Source organism: Molothrus aeneus, chromosome 7 (genome assembly GCF_037042795.1).
Source record: "Molothrus aeneus isolate 106 chromosome 7, BPBGC_Maene_1.0, whole genome shotgun sequence".
Taxonomy (NCBI): domain Eukaryota; kingdom Metazoa; phylum Chordata; class Aves; order Passeriformes; family Icteridae; genus Molothrus; species Molothrus aeneus.
This window is the reverse complement of record NC_089652.1, coordinates 1,944,121-1,962,525: the sequence shown is the minus strand read 5'-3', so window position 1 is coordinate 1,962,525 and position 18,405 is coordinate 1,944,121. Positions and strand designations below refer to the sequence as shown.

Sequence of the window (18,405 nt, the reverse complement as noted above, 5' to 3'; positions counted from 1 at the left end):
GAGCTCAGAAAGATGGGATTTGTCAGGTGTGGGATTCTCCACATTCCCATGAATTCTGAAAGCCTGGAAAACACTGGCATGTTTACCTTGCAGAGGGGGGTACAGCATCCAGGCTCTGGTGCATTATTCAGTGCATGTAGATCAGGGATTTGGGCTTGGATTTCCAGGAAGGAGTGGAGCAATGCAATGAAGGCTCAGGAGGGAAGAGCCAGGTGGGATCATGGGATCAGATCCTACCCCAGCAACACGGGAAAGACCCCACAGAAAGGGCACCCTCAGCAGGAGCAAGGGAGACTTGGGGAAGCTTTTTTGTGAGCAGCACCAAGAATGGGAATAAAATGCACGAGAAGAGGGTGGGGCTCCTGGGAAGGAGGCTCAGAGCACATCCCTGGGAATAGGTTAGACCAGGAACAGGACGAGCACGCGGGAGAGCGCTGGGCTGGGCTGGGCAGAAGAACAGAGTCCAGCCCAGGCACAGCTCAAGGGACCACAAAGCATTTTGGCAAGCAGAGCCTCCCCAGGAGCCAAAGGGCAGAGCAGGGAAGCTTCCTTGCAGGCCAATTACTTCGGCAGGAATCTAAAAGATATTCCCATTGCCTGCGAAGCCGCACGCCAAGTCTGGTGTTTGTTTGTGTCTGTGTTTATTTCTCAGAGCGTTTCTTTCCCTGCACCCCAGGGAACTGGCTGGATGCAAGCTCTGGCCTTCTCATGGAATAAGAATTAACTCCTGGATCTTGGCAGCACCGGCAAGAGACTGGCTCCTGCTGAATTGCAGCCTGACGCAAGTCCCATGAGCCACAACATACCCAAAAATCAAGTTCTGCCTGTCCCTCATCTGCCTGGAGACCCAAAAAGCCCAGGGCCCCTCCATGCCCTGGTTCTGTGCTGCAGCATGGGGCTCTCAGTGCTGCTTGGGCACCTGCTGTGCCCAGGCCACTCAGAACTTGAAGTGCCCACAATCCACGGCTCCTTGTCAACTTTGCAGGTGAACAGAGGGGCAAAAATCAAGAGTGAAAGGTGCAGCAATAAAGTTTGCCCAGGTCCAGTTTCTCACTGGGCTTTGGAAGTCCTGAACCCACTAAAACCTTCTGGTATAAACTGGTTTTACTTCTCCAGCGGGCGACGTCACCTTGCACAAAGGGAGACACTGACCCATCCTTTGAGCAGCTACTTCTGCTGCTAGGAGAGGGTGAGTAAGAGCTGAAACACGTGGGGACTTCAGCATTCGGGGCCATTTGGTGAAAAATCCTCTCTCCCTGTCCCCAGTGGGGCTAAACCAACGTCAGTGCTCGGCAGCTGCAGGGAAATGAATCGCTGGGTTGGGCTTCCCGCACACCGGGGTGAATCACAGCCACCAGACGTGGCACTCATCCACAGCAACCAGCCTGGACTCGGGGAGTCTGGGCACAGAGATGTGATGGAAAAACCCTGAGTTCAAGGAGAAAATGGGCCTGGCTGTGCCCAGGCTTGGATGTTCCCATGGGATCCAAGCCACGTCAAACCGGAGAGGTCATGGCTCCATCCCCCGTGTGGGATGCAGAGGAGGCCAAGAGCTAGCTGCGGACACTGGGAAGGCAAAATGATGATGAACTGATGGAGTCACCTGCACAGGGACATGGGGAATCCCATCAGGAGGAGGGAGCTGTGGGCCTGACCCCTGAGCAGTACTCTGGGGTGTGGAACCAGCTCCATCTGGGAGGAATGGTGGTCTCAGGAAGCACACGAGATCCATCTGATCTGTAATCTAATCCTCGGGTGACATTCATGGCATGGGAACTGTTTTCCATGGAAACCTATCTGCAGGAGGACATCCATGCCAGATGCCTTGCTTTAATCAGCCCATGCAATATCCTCAGCTACGTTCCAACATCTGACCCCTGCTAACCAGATCGGACACTTCAAAGCCAGGAGAGCATTTTTAGTGCCCGGGAAAAGAACCATGGAATCTCCAGAGCTGGAAGGGACCCACAAGGATCACGGAGTCCAACCCCTGGCCCTGCACAGACAGCCCAACAATCCCATCCTGTGCATCCCTGAGAGCAGTGTCCAAACGCTCCTGGAGCTCTGGCAGCCTCAGGGTTGTGACCATTCCCTGGGGAGCCTGGGCAGTGCCCAGCAGCCTCTGGAGGAAGAGCTTTTCCTTTAGCTGGATGGACACCAGTTGGGAACCAAAGTGAAAGTCCAGCCAAGGCTTCCCAGTGAATTCTGTGCTGGTTCAGAGTGCACATGATGCATTTTCACCATGACTGTGTGGCATTTTGAATGCTCTCTTGTGGGAAGCAAGCACAAACCTGCAGCTGTTCACAGCAGCACAAAGCTCAAAGTTCCAGAAGTCTGAATGTACAAATAATCTCTAATTCTCCCTTTTTTTTTTTTTGTCTTTGGATAGCACAGAAATATGGGATTTATGTTTACCTGCACCTTTTGGCCTCTCTTGATGCACAGACACATCCACAGAGGGAAGAGGAACAAGGTTCCCAGCAATGGGAACAGTAAAACTTCCTGGCCTTGTTTGCGTTGGCACAATGGCTTCTGCTGACATCCCCGCATCCTTCACGGTCCACCGTGCATGAAATATCCCGGGTTATCACTGAGCTGAAAGTTGATGGATCCAGCCCAAAATTTCCTGAACACCCAGCAAGAACAACTCCTGGCAAGAGGGACCAGACAGTGTCTCGGGCTGCTGGGTCAAAAATAGCTCTCAATTGTCAGATCTCACAGCTGGCCCATGGAAAGGGGTGGGGTGAGATGGGCTCCAAGGTCCCTTCCAGCCCATCAAATCCCTCTGGGATTCCAGAATGCTTCAGCTTGGAGAAAGTTTGCACTAATGGAGATTGATAATTAAAGGACGTGATACTAAATGGAACTTAGGACAGCTGGGAATTCCTGCTTGCCTAATGATATTTATAGGATTTATGGGTTGCTTGGATGAAGGTAAAGCCTTGAACACCTTCAGACAACAGTATTACAATCTATTTATTACAAAGCCAAATTCCTTTCCAGCTCAGTAAGATGGACCTGGAGGTGAATGCCCAGGAGCCACAGGCACCTTGCACTATCCCAGGGTGCTCCAAGCCCCATCCAGCCTGCCCTTGGACACTTCCAGGGATCCAGGGGCAGCCACAGCTGCTCTGGACACCCTGTGCCAGGGCCCCCCCCAGCCTCACAGCAAAGAATTCCTTCCCAATATCCCATCTATCCCTGCCCTCTGGCAGTGGGAAGCCATTCCCCCCTGTCCTGGCACTCCAGGTCCCTGTAAACACTCCTTGTGTAAAGATAAGATCAAAAGGATAAAAATTCCAGAAGCTGTTCCCACACTGATATAAAATGCCCAATAGCTAAAATTATCCCCCAAAAAAGAAATTTTTGGTAAAAACTGCATCTTGTGGGAAGTGAAACAAGGGGTGAACCCATGAATACATTCCAACTGCAAACAAAAGCAGGCTCAGAAACACTCACCAAACAATCCAGCCCACTCCATGTGCCTCCTAAATCTCCTGTGCCTCCAACGGGTGCCACAGGCTCTCAATGCCGTGAGTGACACGACGTGGGGCTAACAGCACTCAGTGCTCTAAAACCTGTTCCTTAATTTAACTTCCAATTTATGGAGGCATTTTACCATCCTTCAACTCTCATTTTCTCTGAGGAAACGCAGGCCCCGCTTTGCGAAACGTTAAAATAAATGGATGTCGCCAAATTATTAAAATGAAAGGCAAGTGCAGGGTTGGCCAAGCAGATCATGGCTGGAGCCCAGCTTCCCAAATTCCCCGAGCAGCGTTCAGCTGATGGTGGAAAGGCGCCATCAGCGGGAATGCCGTGTCTGCAAGCATCACCTCACCCTGGTATGTTTGGAAAGCTCATGGACAGCCTGTGCCACGGGGAGGGGAGCGTGCACGGCTCGTCCATCATCCTGATGCCTTGGGGGTGGGATGGCTGGAGCCATAAATCAACCAAGCTCTGCTGCTCCATCCTACCCATCCTGCCTTCATTTATCTCTCTGTGCTGGATCGTGGAATCACAGAGCACTGTGGGATGGAAAAGCTCTAAAGACCCGTCCTGTTCCACACCCTGCCATGAGCAGGGACACCTTCCACGAGGCTGCTCCAAGCCTGGCTTGTCTCATTTTGGAGTTTTTAGACCCTTTTTAGGAGCAAGGCCGTGGTGGCACACGTGGACTCCTGGCCAGGCAGGCTGGGGCTGGCTGAGTTTCTGTTGGAAAGCTGCGCCGTGCCTCTCACAAACACCAGATGCTGCAGGCTGGGGAAACAAAGAGCACTTTCCTGTAAACAACAGCACACTGCAGCCCTCTGCCAGGCACCAACAATGGGAACAGCAAAACACGTGAAAAGAGGTGGAAGACAGAGCAGGGCATGTGGGCTGGGGCAGGGAGAAGTGCAGGATGCAGAAGGAAATATAAGAAAGGTGCTGCATGCAAAGGGAAAAATAGGAAAGGTGCTGGATGCAGGTGGGGGAATGGGAAAGGTGCTGAATGCAGGTGGGAGAATGGGAAAGGTGCTGGATGAGCTCTGTGGGGGCTGCAGCCTCCTGTCACTGTGCAGGGCTGGGGAGGGCTTGGGCAGCCCATGCCCTCTCCATGAAATCCCAGAAAGTTTGGGTGGGAAGGGACCTTAAAGCCCATCCCATCCCATTCCATCCCCCTGCCATGGGCAGGGACAACTTCCACTATCCCAGGCTGCTCCAAGCCCTGTCCAACCTGGCCTCGGGCACTTCCAGGGATCCAGGGGCAACAAGAACCTTCTTCTTTTCCTTTCACAACGTTTTTCTTTCTTTTTCTTCATGGTTGCAAGTTGCAGGGGTCACAAAGAGCTCTTCTGGGAAGGAAGACAAGGCTGGAGGAGCTGATGGAGAACAACAATAAAAAGTTAAATAACTTGGGGCTTCCCCAGCAGCGCCTGGGGAGTGGGAACAACAGATCCTAGAGGAAATGCTTTGAGACTGCCAGAGATTTGGTCAGCTCTCATAGCCCAGAGTGAATATTTGGGCATCACACAGTGCAAGAAGAAATATTTTCCTTGCTGCTGCAGATCTCAGAATGAGATTAACGAGGGTGAGTAATAAGGAACATGTTGCAATGCTGTTATAAAAGCAAGGACAGGCTCTCAGGTGAGTCTGTCACACAGGAAATTCAGTGAGAGGGGACCAGAAATCACAGCTTGTCTGTCCTGAAGGGCACAAGTAAATAATATTCAATTCCTTTAAACAATTCCACATTTATTATCCCCAAACTGGCAGCTCAGACACACAGATCTCTCCTGTTTGAGGATAAATCCCCAGTTCCAAGCTGCAGCACAGAAATGATGTCACTGAATTGTGGGTACCAATTTGGGATGGCCTGGGGGGAGATGCATGAAGAGGCAGGAGGGAGACACTCCAAATTAGAATAATATCGAGGCTGGAAGTGCTAAAATTTAAGATTAAGGCTTGTTTGGCTTTGTTTTTCATCTCCATAATTCCAGACCATTTGATCCTTTTCTTCCAATTCAGGAAAAACTCTGGTTTTGCCTTCAGAGGAAACACTGGCAGCAGATCAGACAAACATCTCCTGAGTGAAAAAAGCAGGAATCCTAAAAAAGGGACTGTGCCCTTGCCTGGAGGCAGCTGCATGGACTAAATCCTCAGGTACACATGCTAATCCTCAGGAAAAACACAGCAACCAGCAGAAACTCATGCTGCTCAAGCTTGTAGGGAGTTTTCCAGTGAAAATGCCACAAAAAACAAAAAAATCTAAAAAATATTTTGAGGAATTACATCTACTTGCACGCCAAGACAAACTGAGGAGCTGCATTTTCAGAGCGACCAAGGGAGCAGGGGCAGGAATGAGAGGTTTAAAGAGCTCTCTTCAGCCCGGTGTGAAGGTGGAAAAAATTCAGGATGCCCTAAAGATGGCCCAGGAGGGGCAAGGCAGGAGGTGGCAGCGGCGCTGTCCCTGTAACCCCCAGGCAGGGACCGCGGTTCTCCGGCCCCCTCCAGTGGCTACAGCACAGGGAGAGGCCGGCAGGATCCAGCCTTTCCCAAATCCAGAGCCATCCTGCTCCTTTTTTGGGCTGCAGGTGGATCCACCTGCCCTCAGGTCTGCTCCTGCTGCTGTCCCAAACCATTCTGACCCTGGGAAAAGCCAACAGGCACTGCTGGGCACTTCTGGAAGTGGCATTTTGTCCCCTCTGTGGTGTCGTGCCACAGTTTTCTTCACTGGAAGAGGAAGGGCTAAAAAGGTACTGTAACTCAAGTTGGGGTAAAAAGGGCTTTACTTGACTCCAGAGATTGAAAAACAAGAAGCAAACAAACAAACAAAGCTCCAAAACCAACCAAAAAACCACTTCAACCCAACAGATGCCTTTCCCCCACCCTTTGCAAAATGAGCAGGAAATTCAATTTGCATCCCAGCTACCAGCATCCTGTGCCTTGGAAATTCTCCCCTAGCAACAAAAGCAAGAAAACCAATGTGAAAGGACAGCTTTGGAGCAGCTTGGCTGATTCCAGACCTGGTTTGGTTCTTCAAGCATTTGCCAAATCTTCTTATCCTGGCTCATTCAAGCTTCCAGCAAGGCCAGGCCATACAGACTTTATATATACTGCACAAATATAATGGGCATTTTTCAATGGATGGGATTTACACTGCAGGAATGTTTAATTTCCACCCACAGCTTCACAAAGCTTAATTTTTATTCACATTATCTGAGCATGTCCCATGGACAACATGGGAAAAATACCTGTATAAAATGGATTGCTTTGTTGCATAGGAGGGAATGGTGAAGTCTAAGTTGAGGCAAAAAGAAATGCTGTTTATATAGTGTGAAAGGACAGAAAGGCATCAATTATTGAGATTTCATACTGGAAGACTATTGTTTCCTGGGTTTAAAAGGACAGGGTAAGGCACAGGATGCAGGGTTTTGCCCTATAGGACAGGACAATGAAGTCTATGAATATCCTGAATCTATTTCAAGATTATTATCTCTCTACAGTGAAAATTCCAAATTCTCTGTGTATTAAATCAGCTCAGCAAAGCTGGGTTTAAGTAGCCACAGCAACCAATCTCCACGGGGACTTCATTCCAACAGAATCCTGGGCACTTACAGCTTAATTTCATGTGAGTTGTGCCCAGGTTGGACTCATTCCAGGCCCTCAAGCCAAAGGTTTGGCCATTTCCAGAGGCAAAGTCCCTCAGTGAAGATGGAAGTTGGATGGATGATCCAGGCACTCCAAAGCCGTGATTCCGCATCTCCAAGTCACTGATGAACCTCAGGCTGGTTTGCTGCTGGGCTGGGAGAACCATCCTTAGATCTGGAGAGATCCACGCTCAAGGGAATCCTTTGGATGGAATCTCTAATTAACATTGTAACAGGCTCAGCTTTAATTACAGACCAGACTTACATCAAGCACCGAGTTGAGTCCATCCTCTCAATTTCTTTGGGCCACCCTCTGACATTCCCACTGAGGAATATCAGCTCACTCACAGCAGCTCATTCCAGGTGGAACCACCACCCAGAGGGGGGCTGAGCACAGGAACAGGGAATGCTCCCACCCCAAGGCTGCCAGAACTCCAGGAGCATTTGGACAATGCCCTCAGGGGTGCACAGGGTGGGATTGCTGGGCTGTCTGTCCAGAGCTGGACTGGGTGATCCTTGGGGGTCCTTCCAGCTCTCCCCACAACCATCCTACCACCTTCACCCCAACTGGGGGTCCCCTTTACAAACCAACTAAAAATCCTCAGGGAAAAACCAACCCCAAAAGCTGTTCCCGTGGCACTTTCTCAAGCCAGCCCTTCTCATTTTCTGCCTCCCCATACTGGAGCTTGGGAGCACAGTGAGCTCCTGCAAACCATTATGGATCCCCCAGCCAGGTGCCAAGAGGCTTTACAACCTGTTTGCATCTCCCAGGCATGTTCACACCTCTATAAAGCCAGTGCACAACTCGCTGCCAGCGCCGGGAAAACCAAAACCAGCTGCAGGCCTGGGAAGGGAACAGTGCAGAACTGCCCCTCCTCACCTGCCCACAGCTCCACTCCACTGCGCCTCACCTGGAGAAGGTCTGGAAATATCCTCTGCTTTGGTTGGCTTTTGCATTTATTTATGCCTCTGGGAAAAGAACATTTTGGAACCAACGTTGAGGCCTACAGGGTGAGCTCAGAGGGTCCAGGGACAGGGCTTGGAGCAACCCAGGATAGTGGAAGGTGTCCCTGCCCATGACCTAGGTGAGCTTTAAGGTTCCTTCCAACTCAAACCAAGCTGGGATTCTCTGATCTTTAAGGTCACATGTGGAAAATTACCTTTGCCAGCTGGATGAGCATGGGAAGAAGAGCTAGCAAAGAAAAAATCATCCAAAAAAAAATTAACTTATAACACAGTGATTTTACTTGAATCAGAAAAGTTAAAGCACGTACCAATTATCACCTGAGATTTTTCCCAAGATCCTAAGGCATCACCATCTCTATCCTTCTAAAATTGCTGTTCTGACAAGGATTCCTCTGCACTGAGCACATCACTGGCTGACCCTGAGATTGCAACAAAAGGCTGCTGACTCCCTGCAGAATGACTCTTCTGGGAGTTTGTGGCATGAAGAGGCACTGGAAGTGAAAGGAGCCCAGGCTGCTGGATGCAACATTGTGATTAGAAGCACAAAATCTCCCAACTCCTCAAAATAAACCCCTTTTTTCTCCCTTTTCCACGATGCAAACAAAACAGACCCGTTATGTGGATCTGGGTGGGTTTTCTCTGGTCTTACCATGGGATATGGAGTAAAAGGTAGGAACTTCTGGTTTTATGTGCTGTGATGGGAAAAATAGTAAAGTAGGGACACCTTCCCCACACAGAAATACCATGCCACAGAGACCCCAGGTGTGTGTGTGTGTGTGACACAGATCAGTAACAGAGGTTACACATTTGCCAACAGCTACAGGATATATTGTATTTGCTCCAGCAACACCCACACACTTTAGCAGCCTCTCCCCAAGGAGATAAGACACTGAATCACTGCACCCTAAATCTGGAGGAGAAAAAAAAAATCCACAGGAGCAGGGAATTATGTGCACTCCATGAAGGAAAAAGAGGCAGGATTGGCACCTGGCTCTGTCAGGGCACTCATTTACCAAGTCAAACTGTCCCCAAAAGCAGCCAGCTGCCCTTTAACTGTTTTCATGGAGTAAAAATTGTTTAATGGGGTCTGGGATGGGAAGGCTGTGGATCAGATCCAGGCGGGATTTGCCAAGGATTCTCCGCACAGCTATGCGGCACAGAGACAAGAGGCTCCGGGCGCGGCCTGAAAGGAAAAACAGAGGGAAGCATTACTGGGGAAACAGAGAGGGAGACCAGCAACACCAAGGCAGGGAGGGAGAGCTGAGTGAGCACAAATCCTGCCTCGTGAGGAGGTCAAAGCTCCTGGGTTTGGAGCAGATTTCCAACTGCATGGGCAGGCTGGAAGGGCTGGAGACCATGGAGGCCATCGCTGCCAAGCCCACAGCAGGACCTGAGGGAGCAGCTGGAGCTGTGCCAGGGGGGTTTAGGCTGGATTTTAGGAAAAGGTTCTTCCCCCAGAGGGAGCTGGGCAATGACCAGGCTCCCCAGGGAATGGGCACAGCCTCAAGAGCTCCAGGAGTGTTTGGACAACGCTCTCAGGGTGGGATTGTTGGGGGGTCTGTGCAGGGCCAGGGGTTGGGCTGGATGATCCCTTCCAACTCCACCGTTCTATTTGGATCATTTTAAAATTATGTCAACAGCACTGGCTGCCAGCTCAGGCCTTATCCCAACTTTCTTTTGAGGGCTTCCTTAGAGTCCATGGAGAGCTCTTCCAGCACAGGGATAGTGGTGCCCATGCTGATTCAGGAACTGGACCTCCATGGCACCACTCTATTATCCCATATGCTCCACCTGAGGAGCCCCATTTGCCTACTAAACCCAGGACTAATGGAACTCCAGCTTATGTGAGCCTCCCTCCTCAGAATCCCAGGCAGGTTTGAAAACCAAGCCCATGGTTGGTTACAAAGCTGACTAATCTGGGGATGTAAATTGTATCCCAGAGCCTGAATCCCTTTGAAATTTCTCTGGAGTTCAAGAGGGAAACTCCACTTGCACCCCTGGTGCCAAGCTGTGGCCTTCACCAGGTGGGTTTCCAAGGTGCTGCACTTCTCCCCACCTTTTTTCACCTCCATCTGAGCTTCCTCCTGCCCCTTTTTACCACTGTTTGTGGCTTTCCTTCCCAACCAGTCTGTCCAGATCAAACTCCCTCCTGGATCCAGAGCCCAGGGTCACACAGGAACAGCTGGGACACACCTGAGTGGCTCTGGAGAGCTGGTGATCCACAGCTCCAAAACCCAGCTCAGATAGGAACCCTATGCCTTGGAAAAGTCAATGGAAGAGAGCTGGGAGAGATAAAAAAGGCGGAGTAACAGAGGTTGGGCTGCTAAAGGACTCAAGAGGGGAAAACACCGTGTGAAGGTGCAGAATGCAACAGGGGAAAAGGAGGGAGAGGAAAAGTCATTAATGTTTTGTTTGCCAGCTTGTTAGACCCCACCATCTAATTGCTGAAGGCCCTTGAAGTGAGGACACCAACACAGCTCAAACAACCCCTCCAAAGCGCTCTCCCGCACCAACAGCGCCGCTCCAGGGACCCCAACCCCACTCACCCCTGGCTTCTTTGAACACCTCCAGCGCCTCGGCGTTCACCTTGACCCTCCCCGTGGCCTCGAGCCCCAGGGCCTCCACCTTGACGAGGTTGAGATCCGCGCCGAAGTCGACGAGGAGGCGCACGAAGGCGGGCTCGCAGCCGTGCCGCAGCACGGCGTCCAGCACGCACACGGGCGAGCCCCGCGAGAAGCCCTGCACGTTGATGGGCCCGCAGCAGTTGAAATCCGGGTTGGCTCCCGCCTGGAGCAGCAGGCGGAAGCAGGGCAGGTTGTGGTAGGCAGCGCTGATGTACAGGGGACACACCACCAGCGTGGTCAGCGGCCGCAGCGCCTGCCCCGGCCCGCGCGACGCCGGCTGGTGGTTCACGTCCACGTCCGCGCCGTACCTGCGCCAGGGAAAGGGAGGGAAGGTTGGGAATGGCAAGGGATGAGGCTGAGGGACATGGAGAGAGAACCTCTGGAACCTGCCCGTCCCTTTGGAAAAGGATCTGGGGGTGCTGGTTGACAGCTGGTGGAATATGAGCCAGCAATGTCCTGTGACGGTGCTCACAGGGGTCTTAGGATGAGGGAAGAGACGAGGATCTGACTCCATGTTACAGAAGGCTTGATTTATTATTTTATGATATATATTACATTAAAACTACACTAAAAGAATAAAAGAAAAGGTTCTCAGAAGGCTAGCTAAGCTAAGAATAGAAAAAAAAAGAATGATAACAAAAGGCAGCTGTCTCGGATGAGCTAATCAAAAATCTACCTGATGCATTCCACAGCAGCAGACAATCATTGTTTACATTTTGTCCCTGAGGCCTCTCAGCTTCTCAGGAAGAAAATATCCTAAGGGAAGGATTTTACATGAAAAGATGTCTGCAACAATGTGCCTTGGTGACCAAGAAGGCCAATGGCTCCTGCCTGCACTGGCTTGCCCTCCTGGTGGATTGTTTGGGTTTGCATGGCCAGGTTTTGGTAGTGGGAGGTTACAGGGATGGTATTTTCAGAAGCTTCCTGTCGCAGACATCTTTTATGGAAAATCCTTTCCTTAGGATTTTTCCTCCTGAGAAGCTGAGAGGCCTCAGGAACAAAATGTAAACATTGATTATCTGCTGCTGTGGAATGCAACAGGTGGATCTGTGATTGGCCCATGTTGGTTGTTCCTAATTCATGGCCAATCACAGTGAGCTGGCTCAGACAGAGAGTCTGAGCCACAAGCCTTTGTTATCATTCTTTGCTATTCTATTCTCAGCCAGCCTTCTGAGGAAATCCTTTCTTCTACTCTTTTAGTATTGTTTTAATATAATATATATCATAAAATAATAAATCAGCCTTCTGAAACATGGAGTCAGATCCTCATCTCTTCCTTCAACCTGAGACCCCTGTGAACACGGTCACAGCTTCCCCCTTGAGAAGGTGGTTTTGAAGACTGATTCCAGTTCTCATTACCCTGCTCTGATTTGGTGTGGCCAGCAGGAGCAGGGAGGTCATTCCTCCCCTGTACTCAGCACTGGTGAGGGCACACCTCAAGTGCTGTGTCCAGTTCTGGCCCCTCAGTTTGGGAAGGATTCTTGAGATGCTTGAGCCATCCAGAGCAGGGCAACGAGGCTGGTGAGGGGCTGGGAACACAAACCCTGTGAGGAATGCTTGAAGGAGCTGGGGTTGTTTAGCCTGGAGAAGAGGAGGCTCAGAGGTGACCTTATTGCTCTCTACAACTCCCTGAAGGGAGGTTGCAGACAGGTGGGGTTGGTCTCTTCCACCGGGCAGCACTGACAGAACCAGAGGACACAGCCTCAAGCTACATCAGGGAAGGTACAGGTTGGATATTAGGAAAAAATTTTCCCCAAAAGAATAATAAAAAAGAATAATAAAAATGCTCTTCCCAGGGAGGTGGTAGAATCACCATCTCTGGATGTGTTTAAAAAAAGACTGGACATGGCACTTGGTGCTATAGTCTGGTTGAGGTGTTAGGGCATAGGATGGACTCAATGATCTTAGAGGTCTCTTCCAAACTCATTATTCTGGGATTCTGTGATCCCTACCCTCAGATGTTGGGCCTGGCAGCACTTCTGGGTGGGGACAACAGTGTGATATCCCAGAAGCAAAGATGTTGCCCTCCCCACAACAACCTGGGATTTGGAGAGAAGAGGAACAGCAACATCCTTGCCCTCCTGGTGGATTGGGTTTGCATGGCCAGGTTTTGGTGGTGGGAGGGTACAGGGGTGGTATTTTCAGAAGCTTCCCCCATGTTGCTTCCCCCTTGAGAAGGTGTTTTTTAAGATTGATTCCACTTCTCATTACCCTGCTCTGTTTTTATTAGGGATAAATTAAACTGATACCCCTGAGTTGAGTCTGTTTTGCCCGTGATGGTATTTAGTAAGTGATCTCTCCCCTTCCTTATCTCCCCTACTTCTTATCTCTCCCATTCCTTATCTTGACCCAGGAACTTTTAGCTGTATTTTCTCTCCTCTCGTGCCTTGGCACCAGGGATGGCTCAGCCCTGAGCCAGCACCACAGTAATGCTGGATGCTAATGAGCTGCCTGGGGAGCAGGGATGTTTCCAGATGACTCCACTGAAGAGGGATGCTGAAATAACTTCCCTACCAGGACAAAACGGGCCAAAAAAGCAACACAGGCGCTCGATCCCAAACAGCAGGGAAATAGAAACAGGAATCTGCACTCCACAGCGAAACACCCATGACAAACCCCTGCTCCCAAAGGAGCTGGAGGGGCTGGAATCTACTGGGGATTCCCTCAGACAGTAATTCCATGTACCTCTCATGCAGCTTGGATGGAAAGAAGGAGGAAAACAGCACAATCCCTAAGGAGTAGCTGATTTTAATCCAAAGCCCTGTCTGTTCTACCCACAGAGGGAGAAAAGGTTCCTTCACTCACCAGTTTGTCTCCCCAAATTGCAAACTGAGCACTCAGAGAAACAGGATTTTCCTACACAGCATGATATTCCTTTCAGGAGTTCATAAAACTAAGGAAAATACCTGGGGACAAATCCTACCTCAAAGCAGGCACAGTTCTCGCTGAAACCAGCGGGGACTGCTCCCCATCTGACAAATATTTACCCAAATCCTGCAGTTCTGAGCATGGCAAGAGTCTCATTCCAACTAAGCACACACAGAACAAGGGCTGAGAGACTCCTCTAAGAGCTGCAGATGGCATAAAGTGCATTTTTCCCCTTAAAATCAGATTACACAAGCATTTGGACAGTTATCTGTGCTGCTCTGGGACTTCCACAGGGCTGTTTAAAAGCCACTGCCTCCTGAGCAGGCAGCAGAACTCCCTCCATTTCAGTCCTTTCCTCCCCCATTACTACCATCAAAATTCTCAGTGGAAGCTCTCAATTCAAAGCAAACCCCCAAATTCTGCTTTTAGCAGGGTCAGGCATGCACCTGAGGGATGGGGGTGATTTGGCAGCTCTCTTTTTCCCAGTTTTAGCCTGGCAAAGGGATCCTCTCATCCTTGCTACCCTCTGTTCCACTGCAGGTAGCGGTGGTTCCCACCACAGCACGATCCCAAATTATCAGGAATGCCATTTATACCCTGGCATTAGAACCCTAAATATTTCCAGCAGCCTCCCAGTAAAATGGATCCCCACTCCATAGCCACGTGTGGATTTACTGTTCATGGATGGGATTTCACCTCTTGCTTGGTTCAGCACTTATAGGAATGCTCAGGGATCCCAACAGGATTTTCAAACCAGGTGATGTTTACACACCTGCAGCACACCTGACTGGGCTCAGGTTCTCTCAAAATATTCCCTCCTATCTCAGGAAAAGTGTCTTCCTTGTTGCACTCTCCCTGCCAAATCCTGTAGATCTAACATTTTGAAAATCCCTGTAACATAAAGGCTGCATTTTTCACTAAGTAACTCTGTACAGATCTCTGAAACCCCTACTCTTGAGATATTTGAAATTTTGGGCAATCTGACAATTTAGTATTAGCTTAGCAGCCTTGGGAGAGACATTGCCTAATAAAAAGAGATTGGAAAAACTCCAGTTAATTTTTAATCCTGAAAGTTGTCCAAAATCTTGCTTTTAATATTGCTGGTGAGCTATCCCAAGGAGCAGACACATAAATCAAGGCATCAGCTCTCCCTGTGCTGCTGAAATACCATTTGCTACATTTCACCCTGCCTGGGTGGAGAGAGCAGGGGAGATTTTTGGGAATGCAGCGAGTTGAACCCTGTATCAACAAGCCCTTGCTGATGGGAACATCCTCCTCTCAGCTTGTTGGGAAAGGAGCAAGGAGGGGGGGATTATCTCCCCTTCTTCCTCCAAGCTGTACTTGTATGAAAATTCAAAAAGGGAAGAAAATCCCCAAGGATTTTGAATATTTTCCTATTCAAATCCTTTTGTTATTTTCTAGCATTTGAGGTCATCAAAGGGATTCCTTCCATTTTCTTCTCTTTCACTATTTCTCCCTACAACCTACATTTTTCTCATTATGATCCCTTATTATTTGGCATCTGTGGCCCACATAGTTGTCCAGAACAATCCCTTGGACAGAAATCTTCCCTTTTAAAAAGAAGGAATAACCAGGGCATGCCTGGTTATTCCTTCTTTTTAAATGGGAAGATTTAAAGGCAGAAGGAGCAATTCAAGTTCCCACAGCCTCCTGCTACAACTTGAGCCCTGCTGGTGCTGCCTGAGGGAAAACCCAGCACCCAGGGAAGTTTTTTGGGGGAATCCACCTCCCTTGTAACTCCAGTCAGGGGTGTGGTGGAAGTGGGGGGGGATTGCAAGGTTTGGATGTGAATGGATGGCCGGCTGAGAACTGGAGACTCCACTCTTGGGCTTGGATTGGAACAGGTGGGAACAGCCCCATGATGGGAAATCCAAGAATGTCCCTTTGGGCACCTCTCCTCTCCAAGAGGCGTGGAGGCTGCAGAGATGGGAGCCCCCAAAAGGTGCAGGCTGTGGGAACAGGTGAGGAGGGAAGGCATCCCAAGGGAGCAGGGGGAAAGGGAGAGGCAGCCCCAGCTCTGACCTGATGAGCTCCCGCAGGATGTCGGCGCGCCCCACCCGCGCCGCGTGGTACACCGGGGTGCTGCGGTGGTGCCGGCTCCCGTTGGGGTCAGCGCCGGCCTTCAGCAGGATCTTGGCACACTCCAGGTGCCCATTGACTACGGCCACGTAGAGAGCTGTCTGCCCCTTGACGTCCACCAGGTCGATCTGGGCCCCCTTGCGCAGCAGGAAGTCGACGCAGGGCCCGTGGCCGGCGGTGGCGGCGATGCGCAGCGGCGTGCAGGGCAGCCAGCCGCAGCACCACACCGACTTCTCGTTGATCCGGCTGCCAGGGGGGATACAACACAGTCAGAGCAGCCCCATTCCTTCCAGGAGGGTGCCCTCTGGGAGCTTGGGCACTGCCCAGGCTCCCCAGGGAATGGGCACAGCCCCACGGCTGCCAGAGGTCTGGAAGCACTTGAACAGCGCTCTCAGGAATGCTCAGGGTGGGATTGTTGGGGTGTCTGTGCAGGGACAGGGGTTGGGCTGGATGATCCTCTGGGTCCCTTCCACTCAGGATATGATTCTCTGATTTCTGGCACTTTTAGTAGCTCCTGTCAATCACCTGACAGAGGCTGCCTGGACAGGTGAAGCAGAGCAATGCTTGGATTGTGGGCTTTAGTTGTGCCAGGGGCTGCACACCTGCACAAACCCCGCCTCAAAAATCACCTATAAAAAAATCAAAACAGCCTCTCCCTTCTGTCCCTTTTTAAAGGGAGATGTCCCAAACTGGTAGCCCAGAGAAGCTGTGCCTGCCCCATTCCTGGAAGTGTCCAAGTCCAGGCTGGACAGGGCTTGGAGCTACCAGTGGAAGGTGTCCCTGCCCGTTTCAAGGTTAGCATTAGGATGAGCTTTCAGGTCCATATCTGCCTCCCAATTCAAAGACATCACTTCTCTGCTCACTCCATCACCTGTTGAATGGAGCTGTGGGCCCCACCCTCCTCTTCCTGTCAAACTCTGCTTTTTCCCCCAAAAAAACCCTCAGCCCAAGGGTCCCAAGAGCCCCAGCTGCCCAGGTAGCAGAGAGAAGGGCTGGCTCATTCTCATTTTTTTGCTGAAATAACACCTTTTTTTTTTTTTTTGAGGCTGGGAGACATTTAGCACTCTAAGCAGATTTCCCCATGATGCAGGAAAATTAATTAACTATCCCCACAGTCACAGGGTTAGCACTGGGCAGATTTTGTAACATGGGGTGTTTCAGGTTTATAGTTGATTATAATCCCTTTTGTATGTTTTCCCCATTACCCGTAGGCTCCCGTTTTCCTGGTATCACATTCCTATCCTGATCTGCAAAGAGTTCATGCACAGCTGCCACAGCCTCATGAGCAGCTGTGAGATCTGCCTCCTGGCAAACAAGGAGAATGATCTGGGGGAAAAGGGAGCATCCTCCCACCCTGACACCGCTCCCATAAAAACCCCCATCTCTGGAATTGTCCAAGGCCAGGCTTGGAGCAACCTGGGATAGTGGATAGTGGAAGGTGTCCCTGCCTATGGCAGAGGGTGGGATAAGATGAGCTTGAAGGTCCCTTCCTACCCAAACCATGCTATGCAAAAAAAAAGGATGAGATGGGGCTCGCCAAAAGGAGCAGGCTGTGGGGACAGTGAGAGCATCCTAGGAAACACCTCTCCCCAAAACCAGTGGGTGGGATGGGAGCCCCCAAAAGGTGCAGCTGTGGGAACAGTGGGAAGAACACCCCGACACCTCTCCCAAGAAAAAGGGCTGAGATGGGAGCCCCCAAAAGGCGCAGCTGTGAGGACAGCGAGCACAGCGTCCTTCCTGACACCTCTCCCACAAAAATCCCCATCCCTGGAAGCGTCCCAGGCCAGGCTGGACGGGGCTTGGCGCACCCTGGGAGGGGGGCAGGTGTCCCAGGGTGGCACTGGATGCTCTTTAAGGTGTGTGTGGCAGGCATGCCCACCTCTGGAAGCTCTCGTCCTGCAGCAGGCTGCGCAGCGTGGGCAGGTCCCCCACGAAGGCCGCGTCGTGCAGCCGGGTGTCCTCGCAGTGCTCCAGCGGGTGGTCGCAGAACTGCTCCCGCAGCCACTCCTTCAGGTTGCGACCTGCGCTGGAGAGAGGCACACGGCGGGTCAGAAAGGGCTGGCAAAGCGCTGCGACCCCGCTGTCCCCCGGCACCCCCCTGCCCACGGTACCTGCCCGGGGCGGGCGCGTCCCCGCCCTCCGCCATCGCGCCCCGCCGGCCCCGCTCTCTCGCCCTGCCCCGGTCCCTCCCTCGGCTCCTCCTTCCCGGCCTCCCTGCCCGGCCTGATTGGCCCCGCTGCGCTTCCTGATCCCCTTAAGGTGGATCCTCCCGGCCGTGCTCCGCGGCCTCTCCTCCCTCAGCCGCCCAGCCCGGCCTGGCCCGGCCGCTCGTTCCGCTCAGGGCGCTGTGGATCCCGCCGGGACAGCGAGGGTAGGGGCCGGACAGCTTCCCGCAGCTTCTGTGGGCTCCTGTTCTCCCTGTTTCTGGTCATTTCACCGGTCTTATCTCGGTTTTCCCGCAGCGCAGCTTCCGGCATCTTCGCTTGGAAGGGATCCACAGGCATCCTGCAGTGCAGCCCTGCCCAGGACAGCCCAACAATCCCACCCTTGGGACCACTGTTCAAATGTTCCTTGGGCTCTGGCAGCCTGGGGCTGTGCCCATTCCCTGGGGAGCCTGGGCAGTGTCCAGCACCCTCTGGGGGAAGAACCTTTCCCTGATCTCCCTCCTGCCCCTGCCCTGCCACAGCTCCAGCCATTCCCTCAGGTGCTGTCCCTGTCAC

The 18,405-nt window shown here is 51.5% G+C and overlaps 1 protein-coding gene across 1 annotated transcript; it reads right to left on the bottom strand.

Moving 5' to 3' along the window:
- Positions 1-6,248: 6,248 nt before the first annotated feature.
- ASB1 (ankyrin repeat and SOCS box containing 1) lies at positions 6,249-17,834 on the bottom strand. The gene is made up of 5 exons (XM_066553938.1): positions 17,797-17,834; positions 17,565-17,711; positions 15,629-15,931; positions 10,640-11,025; positions 6,249-9,276 (listed from the first exon to the last, which is right to left on the bottom strand). The coding sequence occupies exons 1-5, from the start codon at positions 17,829-17,831 to the stop codon at positions 9,143-9,145; spliced, it is 1,005 nt and encodes a 334-aa protein (XP_066410035.1). The 5' UTR covers positions 17,832-17,834; the 3' UTR covers positions 6,249-9,142.
- Positions 17,835-18,405: the final 571 nt, after the last annotated feature.